This window comes from Mesoplodon mirus, assembly GCF_964341445.2.
Source record: "Mesoplodon mirus genome assembly, chromosome: 4".
NCBI classification, from domain to species: domain Eukaryota; kingdom Metazoa; phylum Chordata; class Mammalia; order Artiodactyla; family Ziphiidae; genus Mesoplodon; species Mesoplodon mirus.
The window spans coordinates 43,696,461-43,717,613 of record NC_138979.1 but is presented as its reverse complement, the minus strand read 5'-3'; the positions used below and the strand labels follow the sequence as shown (position 1 = coordinate 43,717,613).

Below are 21,153 nucleotides of genomic sequence, written 5' to 3'. Positions count from 1 at the left end.
GAAAATTGTTCTATCAATTCAAGAAAAAAATTATAGTCTTCTGAAATTCTTTTGAAACCTAACAAGTGATTATTTTAACCTTAGGTTCCTCAAAGAAAGGCACAATCAGGTTGCTTTAATCTGGATTCTTCATTACTGCATCTGAAAAGCTTATCATCTAGAAGGTATTTATCTTAAAATTCATTAGTGTATATGAAATAATCTTGCACAAAATTCTAGCCTTTCACAGTAAATAATGTTGACTCTGAAAATCAGAATTTTAACAGGAATCCCATTTTTCAGTTTATCATTTTCAAGATGATTTCACACATACAGTTATTAAGGATGAGTGAGGGAGAAATTAAGATGATGAGTAACTATACAGTGGTCATTATGATAAACAAACACTTACATTGGTTTTAACATTTAAGTGGGTTTGTCTGTTTCTGGTCATTAACCTCCTCCTTTGTCTTATACTCCTTTGCAAAAAAGCCTTGGCAATTTGTTCCATGTTGACAAATAATACTCTCATTATATTCCTTAGTCACATAAGTTTGCCTTCATATTCTAATTTTTAACTTAAAATGAAGATTGATATAGAAGACTGCATTACAATGTTATGTATTTCCAGTAGATGCTGCTATGTGATATGTTATAAATTCCACCTTGAAACCTAGGATGTTATTTATATTCTTTATCAAATATTATAACAAAGATTATAAAATCTAATTAGGAATTTAAAATGAGATATTTCATATCTTAAAATTTGGTTACATTAATTTTTTATTATGGTAGTTTAAGTAAAATTGATCAGATCCTCCTAATTTAATTTGTACAAAAGTGAATTAGAAAATACTGTTGTTAATATGTCCATTTGCTGATTTGTTTTTTTTTTAAATAGTCCTCGACCATGTTTAAACATTGAAGATGATCCAGATATTCATGAAAAACCATTTCTGAGTTCTAGTGCTCCACCTATAACAAGTCTTAGTCTCTTAGGAAATTTTGAGGTAATGTTTTTTGAAACTATTTTAAGAGTTGAAGTTTCCTAACCTAGATCCATGGTGTCACTTATGTCATTTGTTCTTGAAAAGGAAATAAATGGATTATATTTTTCTAAAGCCTTGAAATCACCTCCTTTCCTTTCCTTTCCCTTTTTCTTTTTTCCTTATCCCTTTTTCCTTTTTTGATTTCCCTTTTTCCTTTCCTTTTCATGAGAAGTAAAGTTGGGAGAATTGTTGGCAGTGACATCTTAGAATTGGGTAGCTGGTGGAGGAGATGCAGGACTTAGGTGAAATCAGGTTGGATGGAGGTATCCATTACTCAAGCTGGAAAATAGACTTGACCACACCTTCTTACCTGGTAAAACTGGCTCTGGGACCCAGGAAGGATGATGGTGGGCTGATAGCAGCTGATTCATGATCAAGGAGGCTGATTTTCAAAATCAAATAGTTCTTTGTACTATATTTGCAACTTCTCTGTAAATCTAAATTTATTATAAAATAAGATTATTTTTAAAAAATCAAATGGTTAAAGGTCTCTGATACAGGTGCTGCTTTATTTAATGACTCTTCTACTTGGGATCAAGTATATCAAGGGTTTAGTTGTCTTCAATTAGAAAACAATCTTAAACATGAACCTGTAAATGACATTTAAAAAAAATTTTTATTGGAGTATAGTTGATTTACAGTGTTGTGTTAGTTTCAGGTGTACAACAAAGTGAATCAGTTATACATATACATATATCCACTCTTTTTTAGATTCTTTTCCCATTTAGGCCATTACAGAGTATTGAGTAGAATTCCCTCTGTTACATAGTAGGTCCTAATTAGTTATCTGTTTCATGTATAGTAGTGTGTATATGTCAATCCCAGTCTCCCAATTTATCCCTCCCCCCCTTTACCCCCCAGTAACCATAAGTTTGTTTTCTACATCTGTAACTCTACTTCTGTTTTGTAGATAAGTTCATTTGTACCCTTTTTTTAGAATCCACACATAAGCCATATCACATGATATTTATCTTTCTCTGTCTGACTTACTTCACTCAGTGTGACAATCTCTAGGTCCATCCATGTCACTGCAAATGGCATTATTTCATTCTTTTTAATGGCTGAGTAATATTCCATTGTACATATGTACCACATCTTTTTTATCCATTCTCCTGTCAATGGACATTTAGGTTGCTTCCATGTCCTGGCTATTGTAAATGGTGCTGCAATGAACATTGGGGTGCACTTATCTTTTTGAATTATTGTTTTCTCTGGGTATATCCCTAGGAGTAGGATTGCTGGGGCATATGGTACTTCTATTTTTTGTTTTTTAAGGAACCTCCATACTGTTCTTCATAGCGGTTGTACCAATTTACATTCCCAACAACAGTGGTTTTAGGGAATTCCCTGGCAGCCCAGTGGTTAGGACTCCATGCTTCCACTGTAGGGGGCATGGGTTGGATCCCTGGTTGGGGAACTAAGATCCTGCATGCTGCGAGTTGGGGCTAAAAATATACATATATATATAAGTGATTTTATATGTATGTGTGTGTGTATATATATATATGTATGTGTGTATGTATATATATGCATGTATAAACATATATAATCACCTATGACCTTGCTCAACTTGCTTATTAATTTTATTGATTTGGAGGGGTGGATTTTTGTATGTAGATTCCCACATCATCTACAAATAGGGACAGTTTTATTTCTTACTTTGTAATTTGTATGCCTTTTATTTCCTTTTCTTGTAGTTTTGCACTGAATAGGGCCTAACGTACATGCTAGTACAATATATTCGTTTAAAGTCACAAAAATCTGAATAAAGTTAGAGACTACACTGGATCATTGGCCTTACCCATTAGCATTTTTGTGCTCTTTTTTCTGAAAATTTCAAATATCTTTAGAACATTTTTCTTATTTAAGAAACATTTATTGAGTACCTACTATGTGTCATGTTGTATGCTAGGAATATAAAGCTAAATAATAAACTTCCTGCCTTAGAGAAGTTTACAGTCTGCTGGAGAAATTGGACATATAAATAATCTATAAATCAAAGTAATTAGCACTGTAATAGAAATTTTCTCAGTCTCCATATATTTATTCTCTCTGCTAAGGGACTGGGAAAGTTTTACTAAGGAGCTGTCATTTGAGCTTAGTTACAAAAGATGAGTAGGAATTTGCCAAGTATATTGTGTGAGAAGTGTCAAGGGATTCTAGACAAAGGGAGCTACATGTGCAAAGGCATATGTGTAAAAGTAGTAAAAGAGCATGGTGATATTGAAAGCATCAGCCAGAACTGGAGTATAAGACTGTGTGCAAGTGAGGAGAGCTGTGGTAAGAGATGTAGGATGGGCCTTACATACCATGCTGTGAATATTTGACTTCATCCTGTGGGTGGACATCAAGAAACACAAACTTTTTAACCTGGTAGGTAATGTAACACTTTTTTTTTTTTTTTTTAAAGAAAAACTCTGGCAGTAATACAGATGATACACTAAAGATGGAATAACTAATTAGAGGGTATTGCATTTGTTCAGAGGAGAGGTTATGAGGGTCTGAGCTAGGTTACTGGTGTTGAGAGAGCTGAGGCTGTGAGGCTGAGAGGTCCCATCAGCAGGATATGGATTGGATTGATTGCAGGGCAGGAGGGAGATATAGAAGGCTCGTTGTAACATAGGTCTCTTGGTCTGGTCTTTTTGACACAGGACTTGAGAATTGCTGATGTCACTTTCAAATTTAGACTCATGAGGGCTTGGAGTGTTTCTTTTCAAAGAATTACTGAATCAAAGAAATGCTACTCACATTTCATGATGTATGCATATATGTGTTGATATATGTATAGAAAAGAGAGCTTGTGAAAGGTTTAACATGTTTCTCATACATGGACAGATAAACACTAAATTGTTAAAAGTGGTTTCCTCAGCAAATGAGCTTGGGAGAGATGGATAAGGAGCTTCTCTACTGTTTGTATTTATGTACTTTAAAATTTTTTCCCAATGTATATTTACTGTTTTTTAAATTAAACTAAACAATAAAACATATGTCACGTCCAACAACAATTTTTAAGAGGCAGTTGTTTTTCAGTTAAAGTTATGAGTACTTGGCTTTCTGTTTTGATGGAACTTCTGTATATGATCTGTTAACAAGTTTTCAAGTGCTTCTCTGTGGCTAACAGTAGGAATATATTCTGTGAGGAATAAGAACATTTCTGATATTATACCTGCTCTGGTAAAGCATATTTTTCTTTACAGAGATAAGAAAAACTCATTAAATGATTATATCAAAATAATGGTGAAGTTCAAAGATAGTTCACTGTGGGTTGGAATAATAAGGAGGCCAAACTTTGTAAGATGGTAGAAGATTGATTTGGGAGAGGGTTGATTTCAGGTCAGATGAACATTTGAAATGAGGGTATGGCAATGGCAGCGACCACTTTTCTAGTGCCAGAAAGCATACTAACATATTTCTTTAAATAGAAAGAAGGAAAGAATGTGTTAACTTTTAAATTTTATTTCTTAAAAATTCTTTTATTTTGCCTTCCAGGAGTCTGTCTTGAACTATCGTTTAGATCCTCTCGGCATTGTTGATGGCTTTACTGCCGAGGTAGGCGCAAGTGGTGTTTTCTGCCCCACCCATTTGACTCTTCCAGTTGAAGTGTCATTCTACAGTGTTTCTGATGATAATGCTCCCTCTCCTTATATGGCAAGTATTTTTTAATTGTCTTCTTCTGCTAAAATCAACCATCTTAATGACAAATACCTTTAAGTTTAAAGAGATTTAGTACTACTTTGGTGCAATGCTTGAAAATATAAAGCATTTCCTAAGAGGGGATTGAAGGCTGCATAGAGATGAATATGCCAAAACAACACCTCACAACTTCTTTCTGAGCAAGCTCTAATAACAGATATCCTCTATTATATTTGAGGATTGTGCTGAAAATTTACTTGTTTCTATGTAATATGAAAAAATGATAAAATTTTGATTAGTGACACTGTAATTCCATATCTCGCTGAGTTCACGCAGATTCTCAAGTGCTTACTGCGCACTCTAGTCCTATCAGTGTTGCCTTCACTATGATCCTCATCTCAGTAGAGTTTAGGTAAAGATTTGGTGACCTACGGCTTCTGTGAGGCCCTTTCACCCCCTTTCTCCTGTTTGGTTTATCTTTGGACCATTCTTTTTCCAATCCTAGGGTTCTTTAGAGTACTAGCTATTTCTGACTCCATGCCAATGTTTTAGTGGAGAGTAAAATAGCTAAGAGGAATAAGAGCACTGTCTTGAGCCTTAGGATCCTATAATTTTATCTTTCCCATTTTTTATTCAAGTGAATTTGAGGATGAAATAAGCCCTCAACTGCAAAAATGATACCAAGTCCTGGTGTGTGATTACTATCAGCCCTTTTCCAAAAGACAAGTTAGTGGCTAGCAGTGCAAGTCTGTAAGAAGTTTACATTGATGGTATAAAATATGGAGTCAGATCTGGGTTTTTATGTTAGGTCTTACTTTGAGAAATACAAATTGCAGTAGGCATAGAAATATACAGCTCTGGTCTTGCTACTTGAATTTCCTAACTTATCCCCTGACCCAATTTCTTCCTTTCTAATATCCCTCTCCCCACCTTCTAGGTTCCTCAAGGACATTAGCAACAATATCTTTTGTTATTAATAAAAACTATGAAAAGCAAATTCTGCATAATTGAGAAACAACAAAGGAAGGGAAGTTATAGTTTTTTAGGGACCTAAATACAGTCTACTCATTATTGACGTAGTTTGTTCACGGAAGGTTGTTAAGCCTTATTCCATTCTAAGGATGAAAATTTTAATCAAGAGTCTGATTGGTGTTTCATACTTTGATCTAAAAAGCACAGTGGTATCATTTATTCAAAGTTTTCTTTTTTCAATAATAATAACAGTTGTGGGTCATAATTGTAAAGATGCATAACAGTGGTTGTTATAAAAAACAGGCCCAATTCTTCACAAACCTACCCAGTTATCACATATACCACTTGTTACTGATTTACCATAGAAAGATGTATCCACCTTCCAGTATAATTTTGAAAAAATAACTGTTAATTTTAGATAATTAATAAAATGGAAAATATCATTGAGATAAGCTCAATATCAGAAAAAATGTGTATCTTACTGGAATGCTTACAATATTAGAATATAGCTATAAAGATGGCCATTCTGCTTTACTGGGACATCAAGAAGTCTCATTAGGGGCTTCCCTGGTGGCGCAGTGGTTGAGGGTCCGCCTGCCGATGCAGGGGATGCGGGTTCGTGCCCCAGTCCGGGAGGATCCCACGTGCCGCGGAGCGGCTGGGCCCGTGAGCCGTGGCCGCTGGGCCTGCGCGTCCGGAGCCTGTGCTCTGCAACGGGAGAGGCCACAGCGGTGGGAGGCCCACGTACTGCAAAAAAAAAAAAAAGAGGTCTCATTAGTTTCAGGTATTCTATTGGCACATGGTAATAAAGAATGGAAAGATAAGGTCTGAGGTCATTAGTGTACAGAGTCCCTGATGACATTAGGATGAGTTAGAAACAAGTTAAAGAGTGAATTGGCTGAAAGTCAGCTCAAAAAACTATCTTTGAGTGAAATTCATGAGCAAGAGGTAATTTGAACTATGCTTTAAAAAAGCAAAACAACATTAATTCTTGACCTTGGTTGACATCTAAAAAAATAAGGATTAAGAGATAAACGATTTAGGGGGAAAGTGGGGGTCAGGGGGTGAGATGAACTAGGAGATTGGGATTGACATATATACACTAATATATACAAAATAGATAACTAATAAGAACCTGCTATATAAAAAATAAATTAATTAAATTTAAAAAGAAGAGAGAGAAAGGATTTTATCACTGTCTCCAGAAAGCACACACAAATGATCACAGATTTTGAATAAATATTGAAAAGAGTCTAAATTAGGTTAAGTTAGTCTATCCTTTAAGAATCTCTTTCTTGGGCTTCCCTGGTGGCACAGTGGTTGAGAAGTCCACTTGCCGATGCAGGGGACACGGGTTCGTGCCCTGGTCTGGGAGGATCCCACGTGCCGTGGAGCGGCTGGGCCCGTGGGCCATGGCTGCTGAGCCTGCGCGTCTGGAGCCTGTGCTCCGCAACGGGAGAGGCCACAACAGTGAAAGCCCCGCGTACCGCAAAAAAAAAAAAAAAAAAAAAAAAAAAAAAAAAGAATCTCTTTCTTACTTTTCTCTGATAATATTCTTTAATAAATTTTCCATTATGTAATTTTTTTTACTCATTAGGAATGGGTTCCCTTTGCAAATGACCCAGTCCAAATCTTAGACCATGGATCTTTCCTACTGTAAATTAATCAAATTAATCTTATTTGGTAGGGAGTCTTACTTGTATTTTGGTAGCTTAGTCTGTTTTCAAAGGACTGATCATGTTTTGATAAGATAGTACATATCACAGACCAGTGGAGCTGAGACACTAAACCCCTATTTGTTACTCTAATAATAACCTTGGGACCTCTCATGACAAATTATACAAATGACTTGCAAGGGTGAAATTTTAGCACAGGGAATTCTGTCTTTGTGGAGTAGAGATAGTACAGGGCTTTTCATTAAATAATTCCTTTTAGACTAGCTCAAAGCCATATAAATGTCTCTCTCCAATCCTACATCAGTGGTAAAAATGTTCTCCAAGTGTTATATAATATGGCAACATTTCACTGTTTAGAAACTATTGCACGGTGGAACCAGGCATAAAGGTCTAAAGCAGTTTTGCCCGTGGCAAATTCATGGTATGACTTGCTTTATGATCATATTAACAGCACTATATATTTTATATATTTTCTTCTATTTATAATTAACCAAATTAAGGTATACCTCCTTCAGTTTTACTTAGCTTTGCATATTCTCTATTCCCCAGTCACTTGAGAAGTTTTTGTGTAAGATTTTGACCAAATTTAGTTCATCTTAATCTACCTATTCCATCCTAAAATGCCAGAAGAAAATGTATTTTTCTTCTTTATGTTAAATACAGTAACTTTCTAGGTGGAAATATTAATATGCCAACCAATTAAAATAATGAAATTTTAAAAATAATAAATTTAATAATAATACAAAAAAATTCCAAATACTTTCCCAATCTCTTCAAAATTCCTAACTTGCCATTGCCAATACTAGTCTTATATTGCTTAGAAATTATTGTTGTAAAGTGTTGCCTTAAACTTTGAGGGGTTTTAAAAATATCCATATTCTTTCTGTATAAATTTATTTAGTTACTGTTATTATGTTCTAAAATCTATTAGAATTGTATTGTATTAAAGGAAGTAAGTGTAGGCTTGGTAGTAGATTTTCCCTCACCAGTTTTCTTATATATATTTAGTGGAGGATGGCAAGGAAAAACAGTAATATATTGCCTGGAGCAATGTGATTAGAAGGTAGCTATTATTTAGATATATTCTGCTTTTTCTTTCTGGAACTAGGAGGAAGAGGAGCATTATATACCATAGCATTTTTTCATGTAGAGAAGACTGTAAGAGAAAAATTATTAAAGCTTCATTACTGTTTTGGTTAGGGATGCAGTTTGTTGATATGCTGTTTTCATGCTTTAAATGACCATGTAGGGGGCTTCCCTGGTGGTGCAGTGGTTGAGAGTCCGCCTGCAGATGCAGGGGACACGGGTTTGTGCCCCGGTCCGGGAAGATCCCACATGCCGCGGAGCGGCTGGGCCCGTGAGCCATGGCCGCTGAGCCTGCGCGTCCAGAGCCTGTGCTCCGCAACGGGAGAGGCCATGACAGTGAGAGGCCCACGTACCGCAAAAAATAAAATAAAATAAAAATAAATAAATGACCATGTAATCATATTTGTTAAGAACCACATATGTCTTTTCAGTGCCCATTTCCATGAACATTTCCCATTATTAACGTATTAATTTAATATTCTGATTGTCAATTGCTGTTCGCTTGGAGATTAGGTATTCACATATTAGAGTCTGGCCTTCCCTTTTACCTTTGTCCACTGCTTTCTACCCCCCACCACCTCCCCTGGTCTTTCAAACCCAACAGAGATGTTGCCTGATGGGACAGTCCTGTTTTATATTTACTTTTACATAAGGTTGACATGTTTTGGCAGGTACAGTGTAAAATGATGGGATATGAGTTGTAGAGCATGCAATTATTCTACTTAACTACTCAAAAGAAAACTATTCACCCAGTTAAATGAATCAGCATTTGTTTCTTAAAGCTACCTAAGAATTAAGTATCACAGTCACCACCTGTAGTAATTTGGTCATCCTGGTTATCAAGAAACTTTCACACATTCAATCTTAGCCTCCCGTGTTTTAATTTATACTGTTTGTCATTGTTTGGACTTCTGCATTGATTACAGCATGTTTCTCAGAAAACTATTTTATATAATATGGCAGTGCCTCTCAAACTTTAATGTACATATGATATCATCTGGGGAATCTTGTTAAAATGCAGATTTGATTTGGTAGGTCTGGGAAGAAGCCAGAAATTATGCATTTCTAACAAGTTCACAGGTGATGCTGATGATGCTGGTCTGTCTCTAGTCAGAAGTCCATATACGTATATAACAATTCAACTTTCTGACTGAAGAATTGACTTCATTTTTGGGAAAGACTTAGGATCAGTCCTCATTCCTGAGTTTCTGTATGTCCAAAGACCAATAAATTGTTTTGCTTCATTTCCCTCCTCCCACATGGTAAAAGAGAATAATCCTGCCATCTCCCTTTATTTCCTTTTTAGTTAAAGAACTTCTCACTTCTATATCTTGATATCTTAATATTAATTTCAAGCATTGATGTATGTATTGTTTATTGAAGCATCTCTAGGAAGAACAGTAAATCGTTTCCTAGTGAGGTGGGATCCTCACTGTTTCATATTCATAGAATGTATCTCTATTAATTCAATGTGAATGTTTTTCCATACAAATACAATTCTGAAATGTTAGTAATTACATGACTTATTATTCTTATTTTAGTCTTTTATGTATATATATGCATCAGTTTGTACTCAGTTTGTCTTCTTTTATTTCAAGGGTGTGATTACTTTAGAGTCCCTTGGTAAAAGGGGTTATCGAGTACCTCCTTCAGGAACAATTCAAGTGGTATGTGTTTTATAGCCTACAATTGCAATAATCATTCTCTCACATACATATAGAACTTAGCCCTTTCTCCTGCTACTGCTGCTGCAACAACTTTGGTAAGTAACAGTGGGGCTGCAGCTTTGTTTGGAGTTTCCCTGCTCTGCCTCAGGAATGGCCATTTGGGGACCTCCATAAAAGGAAAGCATTAATAAGCTAATCAAGGTGAATGCTTTAGAAAAATAGTATATGACAGTTAACATAATTTAAATAGAGCTATTTTCAGTATAATTAGAATTTAGATTACCAGTACCTTCTACTTAATAAGCCGGATTGAGATTGACCTATGCAAAAGGAGACCCCAAATATTAGTATTGCTTTGTCAGGGAAACATGGGAAGCAAAATTATATTATCCCTACTGTAATAATTTCTAAAATTGATTCAATGAGACTGTTACACAAAGCAGAAATGCAGTCCGACAGATGTCAGGTCAAAGAATGCCTCTTTCCTTTTGGTCTAGGTGTTGATCTAGTTTTGGCTTAGGAGAACTCTTCTAGCCCAGAGCAATAATCCTTCATCATCCTTGATCTAGGATTCTCAGAAGAGTAATTTTATATCAAGGCTAGTTTGTGATTGAGTTCATCTCCAAGTCAGACCCAGGATAATCCTGTAAGTGTGGAAGTCTATTACAGTGTTGGCTCTTTCAGCTCTTGGAAGGAGTCTAGCTGATATTTGTCAACTGTACCTCAATAAAGCTGAAATTAAAAAAAAAAAAAGAGCCTAGCTGAGTTCCTCACACTAAGGATCTGGTCTAATTCAGCAAGCCTTTTGATGACCTTTGGCTTCAGTGTGATCAGTGCTTCGAAGGACCACTTTTACTCATCATCATTGTTCCAGTATAGCAAAGAGTCTGTACATTTGTTTATTTCGTATCACACAGGAATGAAACATAGTACTAGGCAATATATATGCATGTATGTATTGCAGTATGTACATATGTATAAATTTTACCAAAGAAAAATCACTGCATTTTAAAGTAAGATTTTTATGTTGAATGGATTTCTTGAACTAAAAGAGTGATCATCTTCTGATCTCTTGCCTCTGGCTCTGTAGCGCTTGTGAAAGTGTGGGTCACTGGAAAGCTAGCTATCAGGTGTCATAATAATGAGGCATAGACCCAGAGGCAGCACATTTACCCCTTGTTTGAAGACTACCAACTCTACTGGCTATTTTAAATCTGAAATTTGGGTATGTCTTTCATTCCTTGTATAAATTTAATTATGTATAAACATGGCTTGAACTCCTGGCTTACTAGTTGTTGTGGTTGTTAAATGTATTATTAGCCTTAATCTTAAGACTCACTAGATTTCAAAAATTGGATCGTAATATTGATATATTTCTCATTTTGATTCAGTGAGTGATGTCCAGTGCCACGGATGAGCTTCTGAAAGCATGGGCACCAAGTTACCTATTGATGTGTTGGTAATTTGGTTAAAGTCAAATCAGCAGCTTGGAATTTTGTTTAAAAATTAGTACTTTAAAAAATAATATTCCTTCAGTTATTAATGGCCAAGTAACAATTGAATTTAATTTCAGTCTATTATGATATTGATGATGATTAAAAAAAAAGTCTAGTGTCACTGCAGTGTTTGAAATGAATCCAACTGTGAGAACATGAAGTATTACTTAGCCTACTTTGTAACTAATAATAATGAACTTTATTTTCTAAACTTGGAAAAATTTCCAAACAAGAAAAGTTCTCTTTTTTGGGAATGTATTTTAAATTTTATAATAACCATATGTACCTGAAACATCATATCAGAGTCTAGTTTTACCAAGATTTTATTTTTTTATTTAAAAAAAAATTCTATTTATTCACTATTAAAATGTGAGGAAAACTAAAATTCTATTTTGAGCATTTTTCAGTTGACTCATTTTAATAAAGCTAGTGTTTGAAGTAATTGAACTGGAATGTTTTAATTCAGTGAAGGTATATTTTGCTTAATCTAATGGAATCATTTCTTAAAATATGAACAAGAGTAAATGTTATGTATTATCTATTATTAATATGAGATTTGTGACTAAAGATTTTGATTTGTTACAGGAGCTTTTCTTTTATTTCCATAAATAAAAAATCTAAGTGAACCATTAAAAAAATATTGAATATCATTTCATAAACTTCTGAAATTTTATTAACTTTATTCCCCCAAACTCAATTATATCCACTGGGATCAATTTATTATTGAAAAGCCTATTTTATTATTGGCACAATCATTTTGAATCAAATAAACGAATCACTGTTTTTAAAGAATAATTTCTATATTGTTTCTTCAGACCTTATTTAATCCTAATAAGACTGTGGTGAAGATGTTTGTTGTGATATATGACTTACGAGATATGCCAGCCAATCATCAGACATTCCTACGACAAAGAACTTTTTCTGTACCTGTTAAACAAGAAATGAAGAGAAGTGTTAATAAAGAGAACATCCGACATACAGAAGAACGGTTATTACGCTACCTCATACATCTGAGGTAATGTTTCAAATGAATATGAAAATACGTTACTTTAGAAGAAAACTCTAAAATTTTTATTTTTAAAAACTGGCATTCTGACTAGACGAGTGCCCCTTGGAATTTGCTTAACTTCGACACTCTTTATGATATGCCAGGATGCAGAAAACACATGTCATATCTTCCTTCAGTCATTACTACTTGTTGAATTAGGGGAGTTTTCATTTATAGCTGTGTAATGGAAACTATTTTATAGCAAAACAATGCTAATACATCTGGGGGAAATGAAACACAGTTGTCTAAACCAATGCTGTCCAATAGAATTGTAATACGAGCCATATATATAGTTCTATATTTTCTAGTAGCCACATTAAAAAAAGTAATAAGCAGAGGCTTAATATATTTTATTTAACCTAACATATTCAAGTGTTATAATTGGAATATGTAATCTATATAAAAATTATTAATGAGATATTTACATTCCTTTGCTGTACTCAGTTTGAACTAGCCACATTTCAGGTGCTCAGTAGCCACATGTGGCTTGTGGCTGCTGAGTTGGACGGGGAAATTCTTAACTTTCATTTATTCATTCATTCATTCAACAAATATTGATGTGTCCGGCATGCTTCTAGACTCTTGGAAACAGCGGGACAAAATCTCTGTTCTTATACAGCTTATATTCTGGTGATTCCATCAGAAATATATTTTCCTCAAACTTTTACTACCCAGCTAATAGCTCTAGGTTGTGAGAAACCATTTGTTTGCTCTTGAGGTCCATGCTTCCAGCATCGTAGGGTAAGGTTTTTAGCCCTGAAATCCTAGTGTAGTTCTTAACATCAATGAGCAAGTCTATTGCTTAGAAGAGAACTCAGTAGCCCTTTGCCTGTAACTCTATTCCTAATAATTTTCTGATGTCGTTCATAGTAAGTCCTCAATCACATCAGTGACAGTAATTCATCTTAGCTTAACTGCTTACTCCAAGGAGCCCTATTCATCAGGAGGAGGTAACTTTCATCTCTTTAATCTGTTACAACAGGCTTAGCCATATGTAACCAACATTCGCCAAAAAGTCAACTATCCCAGCTTTTGTCATCTCCATATAATGATTAGATGCCTTAAATGCTGTAAAGAAACTGCTTTAGAAGGCATGGTATAATTCCCAAAGCTCACCATGTTCTTCAGATTGAGAAGCTGAAAAACTGCAGAAAGAATCAAAGAGTGAGCCAGTCTGAGTTCTGCTTTAACATATACAACTGACCACCAGGTTTTTCAGCTAATTGGGGAATAAAATCCACAAGTCTGGATATTTCTGCTATGCAAAGGGAAAACTAGAGAAATTAACACTAAAGGGTATGTTTGACTATCTGCCAGTTAAGTTTATGTGATTAAAGCCTCCAACCCCCTGTATTATGCTATAAGCTGTTAGCAGAGGATAGAAACAGTTCCATATACAGCTTTGATAACCATTTCCATTTCACTGCTAACTTTCCTTTTCGTTTCTAATGATGATTAGGCTTTATTTAGCTAGCCACTACTGGTGGTAGCAGTCCTTTCTCATCCTGTGATTGTCTCAAAACTTGATAGTTTTCTGTGGTGACTTTCCAAGTGTGGGATCCATTTTAATGTACTCAAAATTGTAGGAGGGCAAGTTGTGTGAAATGGGTCATTCTTTGTAGCTAGAAGATGCCCAAATGTAGTATAATTGGCTGACGTGAACTGAAAGTGCGTACTACAGGTAAGGAAAGGTGCATGTGCTGTGGTGTCAGGGATGTAAAGTCAGATTGCCTGTGAAACCCAGATTTACAAAAAGAAGCACCTCTGCCATTGTAAGAGGGGAAAGGGAGTATGGAATGTTTAGGGACAGTGAGGGAGAGGCACTGAAATAGCAGCAAGTGCTTTGGCAATATAAGACTTTAAATATCTTGTTAAAGAGGCACTGTTAATATTGTAGTAAGACTAATCCTTCCTGCTTTCAAAATTTAATTACTCAGGTTTGTTTGTTTTAAACACTAATTCCCTGAAATGAAGCATCATTTTGTTGTTTCTTTGTTTAGGTTCCAGAGTTCTAAATCTGGAAAGATCTACCTCCATAGAGATGTACGGCTCCTGTTCTCTAGAAAGTCGATGGAAGTTGATAGCGGTGCTGCATATGAACTCAAATCTTACACTGAATCGCCAACAAACCCTCAGTTTTCACCAAGATGTTGATAAAGAGTGACAATTTAAAGTATTTGCTCAGTACCCAAGTTTGAAAGTAAAAAATAGCGTAGAAGGGAGTGTACCAAATTAACAAGCAGGAGAGTGGGTCCTCTCCTGTTATCCTGGACCAGTTTTTATGAAAGGATTCCTGGGATGAGATCCACATATTCCAAGGAGACTGGAAACACTCATGTCCTAACCCTTTTTGTACTGTCGAAACCACTTCACTGGACTTGTTGCAAGAGCAAACCACCCCCCACCCCCACTCCCCCTCCACAGTTAGATTAGTGTTTACACGTTTCATTTCTCAGTTATTTAATATTTAATGTTTTCCTTACTACTCAAGTGATGTTTGTCTTTAGTGTTCTAATGTAGCACAAATCCTATGTAAAATCATACTATGTATTTTTGACATTAATGTTGAAATCTGAAATATATGCACAAGTCTTTTAATTTTGTGTGATGTGTTTTAAGTACTATTCATTTAAATTATTGAAAATGAGAATGAAATGTTGAGCTTCTTTCAAGATTAACGCACTATGCAAGCATGTGTACTTTTTATATCTCCCAGGTTTAGTTTTTACAATACCCCATCCCGGTTGCTGTCTCACACAGTAGTCCTTTAACATGCTGTATCGGCAGTGCAACACAGAGTAAGCTGCTTCACATTCCCTTAGCGAGTTCAGATCATCATGCCCATTCATATTCCTTCTAGAATCCCTTATCCCCAAAACAGTTCTATTTTTTCCTTAATCACTACTACAAAGGCTTTACGTTAAATTGCTATCCCATTCTAGATAACTTTTGCAAATTGTTAAAAGAATATGTACTTTGAAAACAAATTAGTATTTATATTGTAAATATATGCAAGAAACAAAGAAATGTGTATTTGGCTTTTATTTTTAGATGAGACATTTATGTGATTGAGTGAATTTCTGGTACCGATCAGACAGTTTCTATTCTAGCTTTACAGCTAATAAGAGGAGAGAGATATCTTGAGCCTTCTACCAATTTATCACTTTCTCATTCACGGTCACATGGAAGGCATTTGGCAACTGGGAAAACCACTGAGTAAAGGAACATGATTGAGTGCATCAGAAGGCTTCCATCCATCCCCCTCAGAAAGAGGAGTGGTTTTAGATCTTTGTACAGGGACAGTGGTCAACAGCAGATCAGTTAACAAGGCACAAATACTGGGAATGCTCACACAAAGCCATGAACGCAGGTTAGAAAATACATACCGTTCCAGTAGGCCAGACCCAGGAGACCTGGGAGTCTAGAACCAAGTGAGCAGTCTGGAATTTGGGAGATGGGAAGGTCTTTCCTTTGGCACTCAGCTAATGGATAGACTATACAAGGCATATAAGAGTGTGTACCTGCAGGCTGTGGGATGGTCAGCAAGAAGCCTCTTATAAAGTCCTTTTGAAACACCAGCTTAAAGAGAAAAGTCTATTTACACTCCACGAAAAATAAAGAAGTTTTCAGTGGCACAAATTTATAAAGGTTTGTTTGTAATCTTTAGGTGTGTGGTAACAACATGGAATTAGGACCCATTACGTTTGGATTATAGTCCTAGCTCTAATGGTATCTGATGGAACTGACCTTTCTGGCTCTGTGTGATTGAGAAAGTGGGGTGAGAGTATAATTAATGTGTCTTCTCTTCTTAAAGTGTCATCTAATTATTGGAATACGTATTTCAATACATGTATCTAGACTTTAAAAAAAAATTTTGTTGGCATACAGTTGATTTACAATGTTAGTTTGAGGTGTACAGCAAAGTGATTCAGTTATACATACACATATATCCACTCTTTTTAGATTCTTTTCCTATATAGGCCATTACAGAGTATGGTAGAGTTCCCTGTGCTATACAGTAAGTCCTTATTAGTTATCTATTTTATATAGTAGTGCATATATGTCAATCCTAATAGACTTTTTATATACATTTGACAAAAGTCAATATTGATAATTTTATATAAAACTCAGAAAATACCAAGTATTTAAAATATCAAAATGCCTTTATTTAATTTAAAAAAATGTTATTGCTGCTTTAACCTCTCTGGTAATCCAAAAATTAATGATGTATGTGTATGCAGGTGTCTTTTATGTGGACACGACACTGCAATCTTTCTAGAATTATTTCTAGTACCTGGTTTGCCACCTTTCTGGGCATTTTAAAGAAAATTTCCAGAAAATGACTGAAGCAGCTAGATGCACCTTGTGCTCTTCCTAGCAAGCTTGTGCAAGGGAAACAAGTGCTGACATTTTGTCCATCTACTTCTTTTTTGTCCGTGTTCTTTTTCCCAGTGAGGTATGGTGACCCAGCATCTGTCTGCTCTCACTTGCCCTGGCACTATCTCTATCATAATGGTTCTTTTTCTACCCTTCTTTTGTCATAGGCCGAGACTTTACCACACTTCCTGTGTGGCTCCTCTTTGTACTCACAGATTATGTCACTACACTGAGAGTTGGCTTGCAGGTAAAGACAACCAACACTGCTACCTGTGGTAGATTAAATAGAGATCTCCTCACTTACTGCAGACTCACTTGGCAGTTTTGCAGACTAACAAAATGAGTGACAACTTGTTTTTAAAAGGAACTCCAGGACACAAGTAACCTCCGGAAAGTCCTTAGAGATTTTCTTATCAGAAGAGAATGAAAAATATTAATAAGAAGTGATGACAATGGGGACTGGCTGCAAGGCACCCAACAGAAGGTTCCCTCTCCTGTCATTTTACCCCACCAGGTCTCTCTCATTCCCAGAGGGTTAGAGAAAGGAAGCAATTTCTCCTTCAAAAACTTCATCCTTGGGATCCCCACTCTCCCTAGTCAGTTTGTGAGTGAAGCAATGATTTGTTTTTAAATTTAATTGTTTTAATTTATGCAATACATGTTTACTATAAAATTTTTTTACAGTACATAGTTATGTAAAGTAAATGTGAAAGTCCCTCCTTCCATCCACCCTTCTAGCTATCACTTTACAGATGTGGTGGCTCTCAAAATTTTAGTATATGATACTCCACATGATCTACTAGACCTGGGAACACAGTATCAGTCTACATGGGAAGTAGGCTTTTCATCATGGTAGGAATTCACTCTCAATCCCTAAGACTGTCTGTATGTGACATTGGAATCAGCTCATTGTAGTCCACCATGGATTATCTGTGAGAGATATATGTCTTAAACTTGAACACTGTGGGAAGAGGCAGGGAACATAGGAATGCCTACTGTGCCAGGCATTGTAAACAATTTATATGTTATTTAATACTTAAAGCCATTATTCAGAGAGAGTATGGATATAGTCTACAATGAAAGAAAAAGGACACTTGAAGTACTTGCCCAAGGTCCCATGGTCAGTAAGCTGAAGAGCTAGGATTCAAATCTAGGTTAAATCTTCTGTCTTTTCCACTCTACTACACTGGCATTTCACCCCTTTTTTCATTTTTTTTTCCTACTAGTAATTGTGGCCTGGCATCAAAATATACTTTTCATCAATATTCTTGGCAAAAAAATTAATTTGCTGTGTAATGAGATTATATAATAAGGCAATGCCTATTAATCATTAGGGGGGAAAAGATTTTGATTAAAATATAAAAGACTTTAGGAAGGAATGTCCTAAAGCAACTCAGAGGCCCTTCAACTTAGTATACTGTCAGGAGGCATGCAAATACAGTTGTGAGAAGTTTTAGAAACATATTGTGGCAAATATTTTATGAGATTTAAATGTTTAAAGTTTTAAACATCTCTTCCAGACCCCACTGTTCATCATTCTTTTTAATTCATTCAAAAATTTCCTATTCCAGCCTTTCCAGTTCGTATAACGTTCTCTTGTCTCACTAAGTCCCTAGAGAAGTGGCATCCTCCACTCTCTAAGTCCCACTCCCAACACTCAAGTTGTTAAAACTTTTTTTTGTTTTTTTACAGTTCTCTGACCTACTTATTCAGGTAATGTTCCCTGAGTTTTGCTCACAGACATCACCATTTATACTCAGGGTTTTTTGGCACTCTGTTATCTAACTTGGTTTCCCTGCGTTGATCTTCCAGTTTCTCCCTTTCATTAAAAATGTATTCTGTTTTTAGAAAGACAAATATCATATGATATCACTTATATGTGGAACCTAAAAAAAAAAGATACAAATGAACTTATTTACAAAACAGAAACAGACTCACAGAATTAGAAAACAAACTTGTTACCAAAGGGGAAAGGGAATAGGGATAAATTAGGAGTTTGGGGTTAATAGATACATGCTACTATATATAAAGTAGATAAACAACAAGGACCTACTTTATATCACAGGGCACTATATTCAATATCTTATAATAACCTATAATGGAAAAGAATCTGAAAAAGAACATATATATATATGAATGAACATATATATATATATATATATATGCATCACTTTGCTATACACCTGAAACTAACACAACATTGTAAATCAACTATACTTCAATTAAAAAAAGGTATTCAGTTCTTGATATTTGCTACAATGTCAACAATGATGCAGGTAGACTTCCTCACTCAGCTGTTTGAGGAATGGATGGGGTGTGACTTCTCATCTCCTTTACTCACTCCTACAAACCCTTGAGCTAGGGCACCTAAACCTCAAAAAGACCCCTGATCTTTTTAAAACTTTTATATACCTACCTAGTTCCAAGCCTGAAAAATCTTTTGTGCGTGTATGCACCAGAATCACCAGGGGGAGCTTTGGTTAAACATCAGTTCTTTGACTTTGCCCCAGACTTAATGAGAATCTCCGTCACTAGGGTTTCTCAGTGATTCTAATCCTTGTAGCTAATTTAATTTAATTAAATAAAATTGAAAATTCACTTAGTTGTGCCAGTCACATTTCAAATGCTCATTATTCATATATGGCTAGTGGCTACTGTATTGGCTAGCACAGATACAGAATATTTCCATCATCACAGAAAGTTCTCTTGGAGAGCACTGATCTAGAATATATAAATGGCAGTTGAAGCTATGAGGATGGAAATGATTTCTCAGAAAGTATAAAACTGGAAGAGAAGGGGATCCAAGGACAGAATTGTTAAAATCCTCCTATTAAGAGGCAGGTAAAGACTCAGCGAAGGAATGACCAGAGAAGTAAGAGAGAATAAGGGAGTAGTATCCTAAACGTCAAGGGAAGAAAGTTTTGAGAAACAGGGAATTGGTGATCGCTGTGTAATTTTAAACATTAAGGTACATGGTTGATGATGCAAAAAGGAATATTACTTGGGGAAGGATGGCTTCTCAGACAGTCCCCACAGTGGGACATTGGCCTTTGTGGATTCTCCACTGACCAAAATCTGCCTCCCAGAAATTCAAACTTGCCCTCATGTGAGTGTCACTATCTTTCAGGAACAGATTCTCCTTATCTAAGGTTACATATACTGATTTTCTATATATATGCCTCTATCAGATTTTAGCTCACAAATACATTGATGTAGGATATATACCAGAATGTCAACTCAATAAAAATAAGACTGTCAGATGCTTAAGTTAGCCTGACTAGTGCATTCTGCCTTCTCCCTGTAGGTCTGCATAAAAGAAAGGCAAATTTTCAGTAGGTTACTTTGTGAGTATGAAATGAGAACAAATATTTAGTTGATCTTATGAAGTGTCTCAGCTGGCCCAGCTTAAGTCACTCCCAAGGGATATACTTGTCAAAGAAAGAGCTCAGTCTCTTGAACCCTTGTATTTTAAATGCTCCTTTGCCTGACAAACTCCTTCTTTTCTTTCTCCAAAAGGAGTGCACTTTTTGTTTTTCAAGTTGCAATCCCAGTGCAATTTTTCCTGCCTGAGAGTCTACGCAGGACAACCTGGTTGAGTTTTTATGGTTTCCAAATTCCCACAGAACTGCATTCATAATCTGTTGCTTTTTACTAGTTTAACTTTTAGAGGGCAATCTTATTTCCAAGTTTCTGAGAGATGCTTCATTGGAACCACCACATATTGCCTGTATCTATTCAGATGTCAAATAGAATAAGGATTCAATGTAAAGCCAACGGATTTGGCAATTAAGAAAGTCACTGAGGGACTTCCCCGGTGGCACAGTGGTTAAGAATCCACCTGCCAATGCAGGGGCCATGGGTTCGAGCCCTGGTCCAGGAAGATCCCACATGCCACAGAGCAACTAAGCCCGTGTGCCACAACTACTAAGCCTGCACTCTAGAGCCCGTGCGCCACAACTGCTGAAGCCCACGTGCCTAGAGCCTGTGCTCTCCAACAAGAGAAGCCACTGCAATAAGAAGCCTGTGCACCGCAGCAAGGAGTAGCCCCCGCTCACTGCAACTAGAGAAAGCCTGTGTGCAGCAATGAAGACCCAACGCAGCCAAAAATAAAATAAATAAAATAAATAAATTTATGTAAAAAAATCATTGGAGGAGTTTGGTGCCAGCAGT

General features: G+C 35.9%; 1 protein-coding gene across 13 annotated transcripts in view; it reads left to right on the top strand.

Moving 5' to 3' along the window:
- The window catches only part of ATOSA (atos homolog A), an 87,331-nt gene extending 71,641 nt beyond the window's left edge, over nt 1-15,690 (top strand). For 8 of the 13 annotated variants that reach the window (XM_082617279.1, XM_082617278.1, XM_082617289.1 and 5 more), the window contains 6 exons: nt 85-164; nt 881-989; nt 4,518-4,676; nt 9,994-10,062; nt 12,374-12,573; nt 14,607-15,688. In XM_082617279.1, coding sequence (XP_082473405.1) covers nt 85-164; nt 881-989; nt 4,518-4,676; nt 9,994-10,062; nt 12,374-12,573; nt 14,607-14,760 — 771 coding nt within the window. In that variant the 3' untranslated portion in view covers nt 14,761-15,688. Of the gene's footprint in view, nt 1-84; nt 165-880; nt 990-4,517; nt 4,677-9,993; nt 10,063-12,373; nt 12,574-14,606 lie in introns of all 13 variants that reach the window. The other 5 variants (XM_082617284.1, XM_082617283.1, XM_082617282.1 and 2 more) reach the window with 3 other exon arrangements.
- Nucleotides 15,691-21,153: the final 5,463 nt, after the last annotated feature.